This window comes from Centruroides vittatus, unplaced genomic scaffold (assembly GCF_030686945.1).
Source record: "Centruroides vittatus isolate TY-2023 unplaced genomic scaffold, ASM3068694v2 contig_1451, whole genome shotgun sequence".
NCBI classification, from domain to species: Eukaryota; Metazoa; Arthropoda; class Arachnida; order Scorpiones; family Buthidae; genus Centruroides; species Centruroides vittatus.
In genome coordinates, this window is record NW_027120903.1 from 17964 (window position 1) to 34960 (window position 16997).

Here is a 16997-nt window from a genome sequence, read left to right on the forward strand (position 1 = left end):
CTTACACCGCAGTATTTACTTCTTTTATTCCAAAGCAATTTTAAGAAACTATTAATGCTTGGAATTTTAAAAATAATTAGGAAAAATAGTAGGCTTTGAAAATTTAAATATTTTTTGCAAAAGTTATGCAAAATCCTTACCACAAGTGGGCGTTTTAGTTTTAGTTTAGTTTTAGCATCGACATTGGATCGATTTATCGACATGTTTCTTATTTTATTTTCTGTTAAAAATTAATGAGTTTTCGTGTTTAATTGTGAAGTTTGAATGTTATTTAAATAGATAATGAAATAATAAAGTTATGATTTACATTTATTATATAAAAAATAAAGCAATAATAAAAAAATCAATTTATTATAGATAAATTATCAAATTATCAAATATAAATTATTATTAAAAAATGGGGGTCACAAAAAAATTATGAAATATTTGGTGGACGCGAGTATAAAAAGGTTAAGAACCACTGCCCTAGACCATCACTGACGCGCAATTAACTGATTGCCCCTGGAAGTCGGCTTCTTACAGAAACACAGCTTCCCTGTCATCAAATGTCACGGCACGCCACTGAACTTGACCTATTAGTAGCACAGACAACAGCTGGAAATCAACGTAACAAAATATAATTTCCAAATCAGACGACTCTTCTAGAACACTGTAGAAGAAAAAATCGAAGAAAAATAAAAATAAGGAAGTTATAAGGAAAAAATTGCAAATAAATTCCACAAAATTTATCACTTTTTCTTCGCCTTTATAAGTTGAAATATTATTGGGAATAGCGTAGTACGTACTGTACATTTAAAACAATAATGAGACTTTGTAAAGAATTCTCCAAAAGTTCATTTTAATACTCGAATGGAATTTCATATATTTAATTACGTGATTTCATATTAAATGTTATTTCGTAACAATGAATTACAACAATTCTTAACAATAAGCTGCATTTAACAATATTGTATTGTATTGTTGCGATTTCGAAGCGATAATGGTGCGCTGCCTGAAGAAGGCTTTTTTGCGAATGCGGAGTATTAAGGAGAAGAAGAAAGAGTAAATTTCCTCAGTAATAACATTTGTAATTGAGATTTATTTAGTACTAATCACGATATGATCGAATATCTTTACAGAGGAGATAATGATGCTGAACCAAGTGGTCAGCAAGTTACAGATCGTCCTACAAAGGTAAGATATTTCTCTTTCTCTTGGAAAATCAGCGTTATTTATGACTAAAATTGAGTTAGTATGTATTTTTCTAAAGTAGTTTTAAATACTTTTTTCCGTTAACGTTGCAAGTGTAAATGACTTTGATTATCAATTTTTCTTAGTTGGACGGAAATTGTCTCGGAACAAAGTGTTACCTCTCAAACAAAGAAAATTCACAGTTCCCAGACAAAAATTCAAAGTGGAGAAAATTTATAGAATTCTACAGAAATGCATCCTATAAATTCTGTTGTTGTTGCCGTATGTTGGGCGATATTTCCGATTCACAGGTAAGTTCTCGTTTTTTATACAATCCTTTCATTAAAGAAGTTTATAATTAAAGGATTCTGCGATTTCAGAACTGCGAATTCGATAATAATCTTGATTCAAATATTCAAATTCGACTGGATTCATCAAAATATGACGAACACACTCTTAATGACAATTACGAGTTTGAAGAAATAGGAAAGGGGAGTTTCGGTACAGTTTTTTTGGCTCGGTGTGAAAATTCAGACGATAAAGTGGCTTTGAAAGCCGTCAAGATGAAGCGCTTTTGTCTCGCACAGGTATGCTTTAAGCTCTGTTTTCGATTGTAATACGGCGTCAAAAAGCAGATCACGTATATTAAATTATTCTTGACTTCAAAAATCATCAATTCACACATCATTTATGTGATTACACGTTTATGAAAATTTATTTAATTATTGATGATGCACTAAGCGATGTTCTATAAACATTAATTAATTAAAAATATTATGTAGATATTATTAAGTGTAAATTAAGATAATTTTTTTTTATTTACAGAGGCGCGAGATAAAGAGAGAAAAATCTGCATGGATGTCCGTATCGCGTCATCCCCATATTGTGACGTTAATAAGTTGTTTCAAAATGAGTACGAGGTAAATTTTAACCATTTTCATTTGAGTTATTGGCAATACTTTATGATTCTATGGACTAATAATTTTTTCCTTCAGGTTCTGTTTCGTCTCCGGCTATGTGGACGGACAGAATTTGACAACTTTCTTACACTACAACGAATTTCTGGAGGAAGCCGAAGCCAAAATACTCGCTTCTCAAGTGGCTTCGGCCATCACGTTTATTCATAACAAAGGTGATTTTCTAAATCTATTTATTTATTCATTTCTTCACAAATGCAAATTGTATGACGAATTTATTTTTGTCTTCGACAGGAATAATTCATAGGGACATTAGCTCCAGCAACATCATGATAGATAGGACGAAAGGAGCACAGTTAATCGATTTCGGTGTGTGCACAGTAAGTAATGTATACTGTAATATCCTATGTTTCGTAGAGCTACACATTTCATATAACATCGTCGTGTCTTTCCGTCAGTATGAACGTAATCCGAGAAACTATTGCGGGACTTTGTTCTATCTTTGTCCAGAAATTCTTGAGGAAAAACCGTACGGTAAGGTGATCTATTCGAATTTAATCGAATCATTTCGTTTAACTTTTGTAATTAATACGGATTACTTACAGATGCTTACTGCGATTGGTGGGCATTTGGAATCGTGTTATACCAGATGTTAATTGGAAAAACTCCAATGGAAATTTATTTGAAAATATTTAACCACATTGACAATATGGATCTGTCTGCCCTAATCGAGATAGCGAAAAGTAATTCATCGTTATTTTTGATTTGTTAACAATAAAAAGAAACGATGTGAGTAATGTAAGCCTGTCTTTTCAGTGGCTCAAAATGTTCAGTTGCAGTATCCAATGCGACTGTCGATGAATGCCGTAGACATGATCGAGGATCTACTACAAAAGGTAAGATTATAATATCTACTGTAGCCATGACACATTTCATTTGCATAATTATTTTTCATTACATTTCGAAGTATTAAATGTTAGTATTTACGTTGTTTAATATGAGAATTTCATTATAAGAAACGCGTTCGTTTTATAACATTTCGACACATTTTCTGAATAATTAGGTAAATATTTGAATAACAAATTCAGTTTGTTTAATCAACACTGTTGAATACTTAATTTCAATGTTTGTGATAATCAAATTTTAATTAGTAATTATAAGCTAAATAACTTACTGTAATACGAGTTGACTTTGGAACTTTACAGATTAAAATATGATTAAAACAGTATCAACTGTTCTGATTAATTTTTATGATTTCTTGTCTTTTCAGGATCCGAACAAACGTTTGCAAGAAGGACACATCAGAATACATAGATTTTTTGATGATGTCCCTTGGCCCGAATCAGTTCACACTTGACTGATTAAATATATATTAATGTATATATTCATAAGAAATTGTTTTTCAAAATATAATTTTTGTACAGAACTCAGGAATTGAAGTTTAAATTCAATAATAAATTTTCCAAGGTATACAAACAAAAAGTTTGAGTCCTTTTTTTTATTTTCTTCCTTTATTCCGGTCAGGAACCACTTTGCAGCTGGCGACATGAAATCAAAAAAACTTCTAAAATAACGAACAAAATACCATTAGACGATTCACAACAAGTGGTTCCTGACCGGAATAAAGGAAGAAAATAGAAAAAAGGACTCAAGCTTTTTGTTTGTATACCTTGGAAAATTTATTATTGAAAATATAATTTATTATATGATTTTCTTAATTATAATTAATTAAACTTTAGTTGAAATCATTTGAAGATACAATTAATCATTTCGAATTAAACTTAATTGCTTTGATTCATTAACACAAGATGTGTTTCCATTTGAACACTTGGCTATATTTCATCATTATTTAGTTGAAGTAATAGTGATAGTACCGATAACAGCATTAATTACTTAAATCTAACAATTAAACGAAACAATACTAGCATAACCTTCAACCCTTTTAGAAAACAATGTTCTATAAATAAAACAATTCACTATACTTCTAACATACCTATGTATATTAAAAAGAACAACTTCAACATGGAATACATTAAAATTAATACAAGAACCAGTAAATCCATTGAAAGAAATAAATATATAAGCGAACTAAAAAAAAAATTTATGTTAAATGGCTACCCCAACAGAAGAATTAACACCTGCGAAAAAATGCTTAACGATAAAAAATACGAAAGAATAAAAACAAATGATAACATCAGATATATTAAATTTCCTTACATAAGAGGTCTATATGAAAAGATTGAAAAAGAATTAAAAGAAATAAACGTAAAACTAGTACCAAATTATGAAAAGTTACAGTCTAGATTAAGGCAAAACAACTAACAAGAATAATTAAACATGAAAAAGGTGAAGCAAAAAGCGTTGTTTATAGAATTCCATGCACATGCAACAATACTAATGTTTACATAGGTGAGACAAAACGGAAATTGAATGTACGATTAATAATGCATATTGCAGATTTAAAACATAATAGAATAAATTCTGTTTTTCATGATCACTGTGTACTAAATGATTGTAACATTGACAAGTTAAACGTTGAAATTTGACATAATGAAAAAATACATATAGGCCTAATAGAAAATTTAAAGAAAGTTTTGAAATTCTTAATGCTAAAAATAGTATTAATAAAAATTTAAGTCTAAAAATAAGTGAAAACTGGCTAAATGTTCTATAAGTAATTCTTTGTTAATATTAACGGTGTAAACTAAATAAAATTGTAGTATTGTAAATTAAATAATTGTAACTTGTTAAATTATGCAAATCTATATAAACGCATTATGACTAGATGCAAACACGGCTATCCGTGTTGTGTAATGTTATGTAATTTGTTGTATAAAACTCTTGAAAGTCTAACCTGTAATCTTTTGAGTAGGCCTAGTGTGCTGAAAAATCAACTAAATAAAGATGAATTATAGCCAAATGTTCAAATGGTAACACATCTTGTGTTATTGAATCAAAAAAACTAAAGAACACGGTTTCAGAAGTTTATAAACTTAATTGCGTTCAATCGTGTTTGGTAGTTTGTGTGTTGAATATTGCACGACAAGCATTCGTATTGTTAAAAAGAATCATGTAGGATTTGTACGGCGAATTGTCTGAACAAGTGTGAATAAAGACTAAGATAAAGAATACAAGAATAGTTAAATCCTGTATCAATAACACATCTAATGCAAAATATATATTAAAAATACAATAAATGCACGTTATTCAGTTGTTTATAAATTAAATACAGTAATAGCAACCTGTGACAGCGTTATCGGTAACCGGTTTACTGGTATACGGATAAATTAGGATAATTATACTCCGGTAAATTTACCAGTTATTAATTTTTTACCTGTGTTTTGGTAAAAAAGAAAAACACCTCTTAATTAACCTGTTATATATTTTTCCAAAATTTAGGCAACAACTTTTACACACTAAAGCCGTGAACCGTAATACGGCTTAAAAGTTTATCAAAGTTTATGGGGTTTCCCATTGAGCGAATTAAGTTTTACGGCTTGATTGACTCTGTTTTCCAGATTAAGTAGATCACTCCTGATCAGGATGTGGAGTTTTCGGATTTTCCCCACGCCTGTAACGCCTGAATAGAGGCCCCTTAAAAAGACCTCCCAGAAAGTATGCCTTCTAGGCAGATAGCTCTATTGCCATTACTTAACAAACAAACTGTAGTGTTAAGTTTAGACTTTACGTTCACCTTTCACTTTTGGCAATTGTTATGTATAAATGACAAAGGAAAGTATTGGAATCGTGTCAAATTTGACCCTCCGATCTTCTTGCAAATAGGTAAGTTTTCAGACTGCTGAACTAAAAATGTTAAAAAATGGAAAAAATTTCCAGGATATGTGTGTGTTTGTGTTGTTTGTGTATCACGTTTAATATCTCAAGGTGGTTTAACGATTAAAGAAACGAAATTCAGCATGGTAGCTTCTGTACTAGAAGTATTGATTCTATTAAACTTTGGTGGTTGAAGGTTGTTTAGAAGAGTGTTACTTGTCATATCTCGAGTGAAGTTGTATTTAATGAAGGTTTTACTCGTTATTAGCATTTACAAATTTTATAAAACTCATCACCTCCCTGGAAATTAAATTTTTTGTCAAGTTATAATAATTAGTATGTAAAAACATTTTTGTAACAAAATGTAATAACAGATGGCGCCACCCGAAAATTTATCTATATATATGTTACAGTAGAAACCCGTTTTTAGTGAAAACGCGTTTTAACTAGTTGAAACTAGTTTTTACTGGATGTCATTGTTATTACCCCTGTTGTCTAGTTAAGACTAAAATTTACTGCTGTACATGTTTTGATTTTAGATAAAACTAAAATCAAACATTAACTTTTTAACTTTTAACATTAGTTAAAACTAATTTTAGCTACATAAATATGTTTGGGGGAAATAAATAAAGCGATGATTGAAATTAAAACATGTTTATTATTTAATACGATATTTATTGAAAATATTGGTCACACATCTGTGTTATTAACATTAATTAACCCTTTGTCCCTGAATGCACCGATCGATCGGTACCCTGGCTTTTTAAGCAAAACTTCGAGGGTACCGAGTCATCGTTACTTTAATAAATATCGATTTTTGTAAAATTTATTAACAATAGATATAATCTCGTTCCGATACGAAGTGAATAAAGTATAGTAATTCATTATATTAGTTGATAGCAGTATAAAATTTTGATTTCAAACAAATGTTTGATATAATGTGCGATAATTTCACAACGAATAAACATACATGCATAAGTGTTATATCGAATTGTACAAAACAATATTCTACGTCTTTCTGGCTCAGTACCAGCATACAACTATGTAACTAGACAATGTTAATTTTCACAAAATGTTACAAATTATCAAGGTTATGTGTCAGTTCTGATATATATTATTTTTTTCTTATAAATTTTTCTAATAAAATGTATTGAAAAATATCATATTTAAAACTAAAGTTATAAATAAATGTAAGTGATATTTTTTTTATATAGATATAATGATAATTTGATTTTTGGTGAATTTTTAAAATAATATCGCCTGACTGACCTATATTGCCTTAGGAGGGATCGCAAAATAAACGTAAACAAGATGTCGGGGGAAAAGGGTTAAAGCGATACGAAATTCATCATACACTATAAGAACGTGTTAGCTGAATAACCTTGGTCGAAACACTTTTTACTAAGCCATTTTGTTAAAACCCGTTTTGTCTAGTTATAACTAGTTTTAACTCAAATTCGTTTTTGACTAGCAGTAAATTCTAGTTTTAAGAATGACATCCAGTACAAACTAGTTTCAACTAGTTAAAACGCGTTTTCACTAAAAACGGGTTTTTACTGTAACATATATAATCGAGACGAGCTGATAACAATAATAATAAGAAGAATCAGCGCAGAGCCCAAACGGTTAGGAGTTGAAAGTTGAAATTTGGTACATAGTTAAAGTACGTCACAAGAACGTACGCTAACAAGGGATTTTTCGAAATTCCTTTCCACAGTGGAGAGAGACAGGATTAATAATATAAAAGTTATTTTTTAAATAAAATCTCATTATTGCCAGGAAAGTTGCCAGGTTTTTTAGAGTTTTCGTCTTCTTCACTAAAAGCTCTTTCTTGTGAGGAGATTCAGGCTTAACTCACAAATACAAGTTTAAATCTACAGGTCAATCACAAAACTAATTGCTAGTGGGTGATAATGAATTAATTGAAGAGAGGAATACGCTTGATATAAACCTATAAACATGAAGCATTGCCGTATTAAGCATTAACTTTGTAATGTATTCATAGACACTTGGCAATTTTCATCTTTTATTTGTTACCAACTAACAAATAAAGATGAAAATTGCCAAGTGTCTATGAATACATTACAAAGTTAATGCTTAATACGTCAAATCCGAAAAAGGACACGGTTTCAAAAAATACATGAAGCATTACATTGAAGTTGGGCATTAAAAATGTTATCTCGTTAAAAAAAACCTTTTTGTCTATTTGGAGGTTCATTCAGTAGGATTAACTATACAAGATAATATTTGAAACACTTTTAACGTATCTCTTTACATCTAATGGCTTTTAACAATTCCACACTTATAAATATAAATATATTAAATGTCTTTATTCTCTCTCTGCTAATTTAGTTTTAATACGCTTTTTAAATTTTTGTGTACCAACAACTAGAGCTAAGACAGCGAACCTGTGGCATGTCAGGAGAAATTTGGTATGCAACAGATACGATCTTCTCTACTTGTTTCTGTTAAATTGCACTACTTTTTTCTGGTTTTATATTCAATTCTGTATATACTCGTACTTTTCTCGATAAGCTTTACATTTATTTAAATAAATTTTCTAGGTAAGTTGCTACCATCCACGTTCATATAAATTAGAAAATGCATGAAAACTTAGCTAGTAATCCATTAATAAATAAACGTAAAATATTTAAATCATTCTATAATATTATTTAGTAATAATATATAACATAAGCGAATGATTATAGCAACAATGCATAAAACAGTAACAAGCAAATACATAAGCAGGCAAGCATATTATAGTGCTTGCCTGCTTATAATGCATAAAATTTAATGCAGTTATCCTATCGTGCTGGTTGTAAGCTGGGCTACGATTAGTTTTCTCATTTACAAAAGAATCGAAGAACGTGCAAACTATATTAGAGCAACCGTCTGAGCGATTTTCCTGAATTTATGCGTTCTGTACGAAGCAACCGGATTGTTTTGGGAGGTATCAATAGTCACGTTAATGTTAATTACAATAATCAAATGATTCCATGTCCTGTCTAATGATCTGCAGAGAGCTAAAACTACTTGTTTTTATGATGTTATCCAACAATTGATAATCAAACACAACGAATTGCGCGAATTTTTAAATCAGTTCAATGATAAATGGAGCCGGTCCCTTTTCTTTCTATACGGTTTTAGTATTTCTTTTGTATCGTTTCTGTAATACGACATGGTATTTCCCGGTTTCCCTGCACATTTGTATGTTTTCGTTTGTCTGGTAACTACAATTTCTATCGCAAGAGCAATTATTATTTCTCTGGTTGTTTCTCGTGTTTCTTCAGCTGTAAGTCACATTTTGTTTGCTTCGGTAAATCCACTTTTCCTAACACTGAACGTTATTTGATTTTCAGGCTGATGATTCTTTTCAAGAAATTCGAGAATTAGGAGCAGGAAACTTCAGATTAGAAGAAAAACTAAAGGTTTTTTCTACAAATAATTGCATGGTTTTTTGCCATTTTAAATCAATTCTTTTACAGATGCTGGATTTCATGAAAAAATTTCGTGAAAATAAAATTGGATTCAGTTGTGGAGATTGTTTTATGTTTTCGAAGGAAACGGCAGTTGAAATAAGACGATTGCATACGGAGATGACTGATCAAACTATTCTTTTTTAAATGCAACAAAACAGTCAAATTTATATATAGTTACATAATAATGAAAACAGTAAATCTTATATGGTAAATGATTAAATATCTGTTATTAGTAAGTAAAGTGATTGTTTATATAATTAATTGATGACTGTCTTACCAATTTTAGGTATACAATGGAATTTATACCGTATTCAACATGTTGCTACAGATTAGAGACATCTGGTTGGGAGTAGATTCAAAATGTGTTGCTTCGAAACATTCGATTTTACCTCTCAATGCTACACAGACGGTTTCTCGGAAATAAATACTGTAACAATATCAATTAAAAAGTTACAGATTTAATATCCATGCTTAATATTGAATTTTCTGTGGCTTTGAAGTCATCCTTGAGAACACCATCGGCGTTTTATAAAAATTTACATATTTTATATATGGAGCCGAAACAGACATAGAAGCGTAGTTGTAGTTAATTTTATAATTTTATTTATATCTACAATAATAAGACATCAAATTCACTAAGGTATTAAGACTCCTACTACACTGAATACGTTACTATTGCACTTATTAGAAATGTATTATTAGAAAAAAAATAATATTCAACCTGCAATGATGAGATATATTCGCACTGAAGTGCACTAAGACATTCATATTATTAATAATTTTTAAATTGATTTTAGATGGCCAATCTTTCACATATTTAATCTGAAAGATATTAGAGTGATTTCAAAAAATAAACACATATAAGTGCAGCGCTGTAAATCAATATTCTTCTGGAATGCCAGGAGACTAAACAGAAAATGTTTACATTTTTACTGTTATTGGAATGATAGTTCAAGTATGTTTAATTCCTAGTGTTATGACCATGACATCAAAATGATGGTAAAAATCAAATACTTGTAAACAATCCCGATATTTAGTTCATAACTATTATATTTCTTGATTATATTCGCAGGCGATTTTACATATTTTATTGATGACTTAAACGACTTAAAGGTTAATTTTTGTACTATATTTGCCTTTATTTCCAACAATTAGATGTTATTATAAAGGCTATTATAAATAAATGCAAACAAAATAATAATGGAATAGAGGAAAATCTCAATTATGTAAAATTAAAAGTTGAAAAATTTGATAGTTGAAACAAAGTTTACTACACTTTCGTTCAACAGATTTTCAAGAGAATACTTGGTCGTGTGGCGACAAAATTGAATTGGTGCCGGACAGACAGCAGTGATCGTCGCACTTGTTGGGCACAGAAGTCACAATTCTTGTATAGCGATCGATTGCGTCAGGAAGCGCGACAATTGAGTTAGAAAGTTTTCACTCTACTATAAATGTAAACAAGTCATGGGCCGTATTTTTTACATATAAAGGGACTCGTTACACTTTTAAATTCTTCGTCGCAATTAATGGAAAATAGAAAAGTGTCGTCAAAAGAAGACAATCACATTTCGAAAACGAACTAAATTCTATAAGCCTAGAGAAGACTAGCGACCTATGTACTGTACTATACATCGCCCGACATAGTCGTGCGATTCTTGAGATATCGCTTTGTCTCTCCTCCCTGCTACAATCTTGTATTACGAAAACGCACACTTATAGCAAATGAGAGTTTGAATAAGATTAAAATATTCACATTTCTGAAAAAACAACAAGTCTTTCACATTCTGTTCTTACACAACCTGTGGAACAAAACAGTCTTTTTAAACGGAGTCGATCTCTTGAGGATCCTCGGGCTGTCTTTTGACACCATTCTATTTTTTATAGGTGCTACTCTTATTCGAACGAATAATATCAATAGATTTTATAATTTATTTAAACAAATTCAAATTCGCGTCATCGTATAAAAAGTAAACTCAGCTAAATTCAAAGTTTTACTTGTTGACGCTAAACTACTCGTTAGTGCGAGAAGCACGCAATTAACTAAGTAATAATTAATTAAAACAGTAGTTTAATTCGATTCTAACCTTTTCCCCTCCGGGAAGAAAAGGATGACGAAGCAAAACCAACCGATAAGACACTCGATTTTGTCATCGGTGAGACGATTGAAAATCGGGTTACTTCAAACAATCATTACTAAGGTCACAAGACAAATCATGATCAATGCTCCCTCTAATTTGTGCGGCTGCGCGGCCGCGCCTTTTCAAATTGTTGCCGCGCACAAGAATTTATGTGCCGCGCAGGCGAGAACGCACACTGATTTGAATTGTTGTTTACTTATTTTTCACTCTGCAACATGATTATTGCTATGTATATTTCCATTAAATACATTAAAGAATTGACAAAAGATGATTTTTGTATAAAAATATGTTTTAAAATAAATTTTAATCTGTACTTTATAATTAATTATTTTAATTTGTATAGGAAAAAATAAGATTTTATATATATATATATATATATATATGCTCACAAAAATTTTTGCTCAGAATCTGCTTAGCAAAAATTTTTTTGCTCCGAGAAGTCCACGTTCCGCTCAGCTACAAAAACAATTAGAGGGAACATTGTAATCATGATCTTAAGTGATCTCTCGCTAATGATTCACTTGTTTGACACCTAATATAAACGTTTGGAGGTAGAATGAGTAATCATCATCATCATCTATTGTCCATTGGAAATTTCTTCCCTATTACAATGAGTAATAGTACGAAACGTTCGATTTGTGACAAGTTAATATAAACAATTACTAGACACAAATCTAACTAAGAACAAGTTATATCATCCGATGCATTAGTCAGTTTCTGCAAAACGATTATAAAAAGGGGTCCAACCCAAGCTCCAAGCTGTCACTAGCGGACATCAACGGAAAACCCAGGAATCGTCCTACCATACAGCGGCCCATAGTCCGCCATAATCGCCGACAGTCCACCTCCGATATTCAGCTAGATCGGCAAGTGTCTACCGATTCACCCGCATAAGCCAAGAGATATGAACGACCCGAGGTATTGACAGTCTTGGAAACTCTCTCTCACATAATTCTAAGTTAGCATAAGCCTAGTTCTAAGATAATACGACAATAATAACTCCGGTCGAACGTTAACCGAATATCGCAACCGGACGTTCGAGCCGAATAGGCAACAGTATTGTCGTTTCCTAGTTGAACTGTATTGTTGTAATTTAGTCTTGTAGTATATTATCTCTTTATTAAATATGTTGTTGTATATCAATGCCTGTCATCCTTGAATACGACCGACACCTTATCTCGACCCCGCTATCCCCTCCACTCGATTCATCGCCATCCACTGACCCAGTGACGGACTCCTCCAGCCCGCGCCGGTAAGCGGGTCAAGCACGAAGCTCTCCCCTCTCGGTTCTCGCATTAGAACTAGAATCAGAATAAAATAAAATCTTAAGGAGTAATAACAAATAAGTGATTAGAAATAATTTGTTTAAGACAAATTTATAAAATATAATTGAAATCTAAATGAAAATGTGCTTTTGGTCGAAAATTTTTGAAATTATTCAGGCAGGTTTGTGTATTATTGGGTTTGATGCTCTTAAATTTTGAAGATTAAAGGTCGAGTAGGTGATGAGATAAAGGGAGATGAATCTTCAGTAGGGTCGGACTTAATGACGATTTTACTCGTTATTAGCATTTACACTATTCTTTCTTTTAAATAAAACCCATCACTATCCTCAAAATTAAGCTTCTTTAACATTTTATAATAGTTAAAAATATAAAAACACTTTAATAAAAAATCCTTTACACTACTCCAGAAGTAACAGTTACTATGGTTATTTTAAAGAATAAACTTCTTTTACAAAAGGTAAAAATAGGTAAAAAATTCACAAAGTTAAAAACAATCCAGTGTCAACCTTTTATTAAAGGTTCTGACACTTTTCCATTAAAAACACTGTCATATGGTAAAAAGCTCATTTGCATATGGTACAACAGTTTGTCCTTTGTAGGACAATCTGTTGTACCATATGCAAATGATGTAAAAAACTCGAATCTACCACCAGAGGGCTAGAAGCAGTTATAAATTGGAAAAAAATAATATGGTGCGAAGAATTCTTTGTGTTTTTAATGGAAAAGTGTGAGAATCTCTAATAAAAGGCTGACACTGGATTGTTTTTAACTTTGTGAGTTTTTTACCTATTTTTACCTTTTGTAAAAAAAGTTTATTTTTCAAAATAACCATAGTAACTGTTACTTCTGGAGTAGTGTAAAGGATTAAAAGATAGACTCAAATATGTAAAAAATTTTTGTAAATAGTCTAAACTTCATAATATGAAGAAATAATATCCTGAGTCAACATTGAAAATTGTACCTTTTCAGGGAAATTCTTGAATTGAAATAACATAACTTCCAGTTTTCATTGGAGGTTGGGTAGGTTGGGATACTTAATCGGAGCCTCCCATCTTTAAAGTTTCCACGTCTGGTTTCTTTATAAATTTCATGAAAAAAGAACATGAATGTAAATACGAAGATGTAAGAAAAGGTTACGAGCATTCTGTTACTTTGAAAAATAATGTAATTTCTATGAAACTGGTTCCTTTTATTGAGATTTTACATCCAAATATAATATAATTTTATATCTAAGTGAATTTGTAGCTTAAAAGCTTTGATTTGATTAAAAAAACCGTTGCTTGTACTAACAATCAGATCGGCCCCTCATCCTCCGTATCACTCATTAACAACGGATGAATTCATTTCTTCATGGCTACGATACTTATTTGCTCTTCCTGAACTACTTCTGCAGATATAGGCTCCTACAGACAACCTAAACACATTTTTGAAGGGAGCCATCCAAGTGCAATATGTTTTAACACAAGCTGAAATCACAAATAATAAGAAATTCTAACTTCTCTGTTAATTCAGAGAAATTAAACTTTTTGCTTTAATGGCAACGAAACAGAAATGTACATTTAAAACAATGATGAGACTTTGTAAAAGATTTTCCAAAAGCTCATTTTAATACGCGAATTAAAGTTCATATAATTAATGACGTGATTGCATTTAACAATATTCTATTGCTGCGATTGCGATGCAAAAATGGTGCGCTGCCTAAAGAAGTTTCTTTTGCGAATGTGGAGTTATAAAGAGCAAAAGAAAGAATAAATTTTCTTATTAATTACATTTATAATTGAGATTTATTTAATATTAATTACGATTTAATCGAATTTCTTTACAGGAGAGATGATGATGCTCAACCAAGTGGACAGCAAGTTACAGATTGTCCTACAAAGGTAAGATAATTATCTTTCTCTTGGAAAATCAGCGTTATTTATGACTCATTCTTTATACAATCCTTCAATTAAAGAAGTTTATAATTTGATTTTGCGATTTCAGAACTGCGAATTGGAAAATAATTTGGCACGTTCTCAAATTCGACTGGATTCATCAAAATATGATAAACACGTTCTTAAAAACAATTATGACCTTGAAAGAATAGGAAAGGGGAGTTTCGGTACAGTTTATTTGGCTCGGTGTAAAAATTCAAATGATAAAGTGGCTTTAAAAACCGTCAAGAAAAAGCGCTATTGTCTCGAACAGGTATGCATTAAGCTTTATTTTCGATTGTAATACGGCGTCAAAAAACAGAACACGTATATTACATTATTCTTGACTTCAAAAATCATCAATTCACACATCATTTATGTTATTACACGTTTATGAAAACTTATTTAATCATTGATGATGCACTAAGCGATGTTCTATAAACATTAATTTAAAATATCTACAGAATATTCTTAATTAAGTGTATATTAAGAAAATGTCTTTATTTACAGAGTCGTAAGATAGAAAGAGAAAAATCAGCATGGACGTCCGCATCATGTCATTCCCATATTGTGACGTTAATAAATTTTTTCGAATTGAAATCACAGTAAATTTTAATTTTTTCATTTGAGTTATTGGCAACACTTTATGCTTCTATAGACTAATAATTATTTTTTTCAGTTTCTGTTTTGTCTCCGAGTATGTGGACGGAAAGGACTTGACAACTTACATACGCCTCAACAAATTTCTGGAGGAAGCCGAAGCCAAAATACTTGCTGCTCAAGTAGCTTCGGCTATCACGTTTATTCATAACAAAGGTGATTTTCTAAATCTATTTATTTATTCATGTTTTACCAAATGCAAATCGTATGACGAATTTATTTTTGTCTTTGACAGGAATAATTCATAGGGACATTAGCTCCAACAACATCATGATAGATAGGACGAAAGGAGCACAGTTAATCGATTTCGGTCTGTGCACAGTAAGTAATGTATACTGTAATATCCTATGTTTCGTAGAGCTACACATTTCATATAACATCGTCGTTTCTTTCCGTCAGTATGAACGTAATCCCAGAGACTATTGCGGCACTGTGTTCTATAGTTGTCCAGAAATTCTTGAGGAAAAACCGTACGGTAAGGTGATCTATTCGAATTTAATCGAATCATTTCGTTTAACTTTTGTAATTAATACGGATTACTTACAGATGCTTACTGCGATTGGTGGGCATTTGGAATCGTTTTATACGAGATGTTAATTGGAAAAACTCCAATAGAAATTTATTTGAAAATATTTAACTACATTGACAATATGGACCTGACGTCCCTTATCGAGATAGCGAAAAGTAAGCCGTTGTTATTTTTAATTTGTTAACAATAAAAAGAAACGATGTGAGTAATGTAAGCCTGTCTTTTCAGTGGCTCAAAATGCTCAGTTGCAGTATCCAAAGCGACTGTCGATGAATGCCGTAGACATGATCGAGGATCTACTACAAAAGGTAAGATTATAATATCTACTGTAGTCACGACACATTTCATTTGCATAATTATTTTTCATTACATTTCGAAGTATTAAATGTTAGTATTTTCGTTGTTTAATATGAGAATTTCATTATAAGAAACGCGTTCATTTTATAACATTTCAACACATTTTTTGAATAATTAGGTGAATATTTGAATAAGTAATTCAGTTTGTTTAATCAACACTGTTGAATACTTAATTTCAATGTTTGTGATAATCAAATTTTAATCAGTAATCAGAAGCTGAATAACTTGCTGTAATACGAGTTGACTTTGAAAGTTTACAGATAAAAATATAATTAAAACAGTATCAACTGTTGTGATTAATTTTTATGATTTCTTGTCTTTTCAGGATCCGAACAAACGTCTGCAAGAAGGAGACATCAGAATACACAGATTTTTTGATGATGTTCCTTGGCCCGAATCAGTTCACAATTGATTGATTCACTACATATATACATTTTTAAAAAATGTTTTTTAAAATATAATTTATTATATGATTTTGTTAATTATAAGTAATTAAAGTTCAATTGTATTTTTAAATGATTTCAACTAATAGTTTCGAATTGAACTTAATTGCGTTCAATCGTTTTTGGTAGTTTGTGTGTTGAATATTGAACGTATTGTGTGGTGGATATTAAAAATAATGACGTAGGATTTGTATGGCGAATTGTCTGAACAAGCGCGAGTAAAGACGAGGTAAAAAACACAAAAATATAAATAAATAAAAACTAACCCGTTACAAAGCTATACATCCACCAAAGCCGAATTATCGGGCTAGAGTCGGCTATAATAAAT

At 30.9% G+C, this 16997-nt stretch overlaps 1 protein-coding gene and 1 long non-coding RNA gene across 2 annotated transcripts; both read left to right on the forward strand.

Annotated features, from left to right (window-relative positions):
* The first annotated feature begins 1454 nt into the window (after positions 1-1454).
* LOC136968378 (RAC-gamma serine/threonine-protein kinase-like) lies at positions 1455-16638 on the forward strand. Its single transcript, XM_067262392.1, has 9 exons — positions 1455-1481; positions 1551-1757; positions 1996-2090; positions 2166-2302; positions 15576-15661; positions 15740-15815; positions 15887-16024; positions 16098-16177; positions 16552-16638. Exons 1-9 carry the CDS (start codon positions 1455-1457, stop codon positions 16636-16638), a joined length of 933 nt encoding a protein of 310 aa, XP_067118493.1.
* Positions 2546-2966, forward strand: LOC136968379 (uncharacterized). The gene is made up of 3 exons (XR_010879654.1): positions 2546-2621; positions 2693-2830; positions 2904-2966. It is a non-coding gene; the product is annotated as an uncharacterized lncRNA (long non-coding RNA).
* Positions 16639-16997: the final 359 nt, after the last annotated feature.

Excerpts from the sequence above, each read along its gene's own strand:
- LOC136968378 (XM_067262392.1), top strand. The coding sequence starts at position 1,455 with ATGTTGGGCGATATTTCCGATTCACAG. Across the intron at positions 1,482-1,550 it reads GCGATATTTCCGATTCACAG|AACTGCGAATTCGATAATAA; the intron begins GTAAGTTCTCGT and ends CTGCGATTTCAG. Across the intron at positions 16,025-16,097 it reads CCTTATCGAGATAGCGAAAA|TGGCTCAAAATGCTCAGTTG; the intron begins GTAAGCCGTTGT and ends CTGTCTTTTCAG.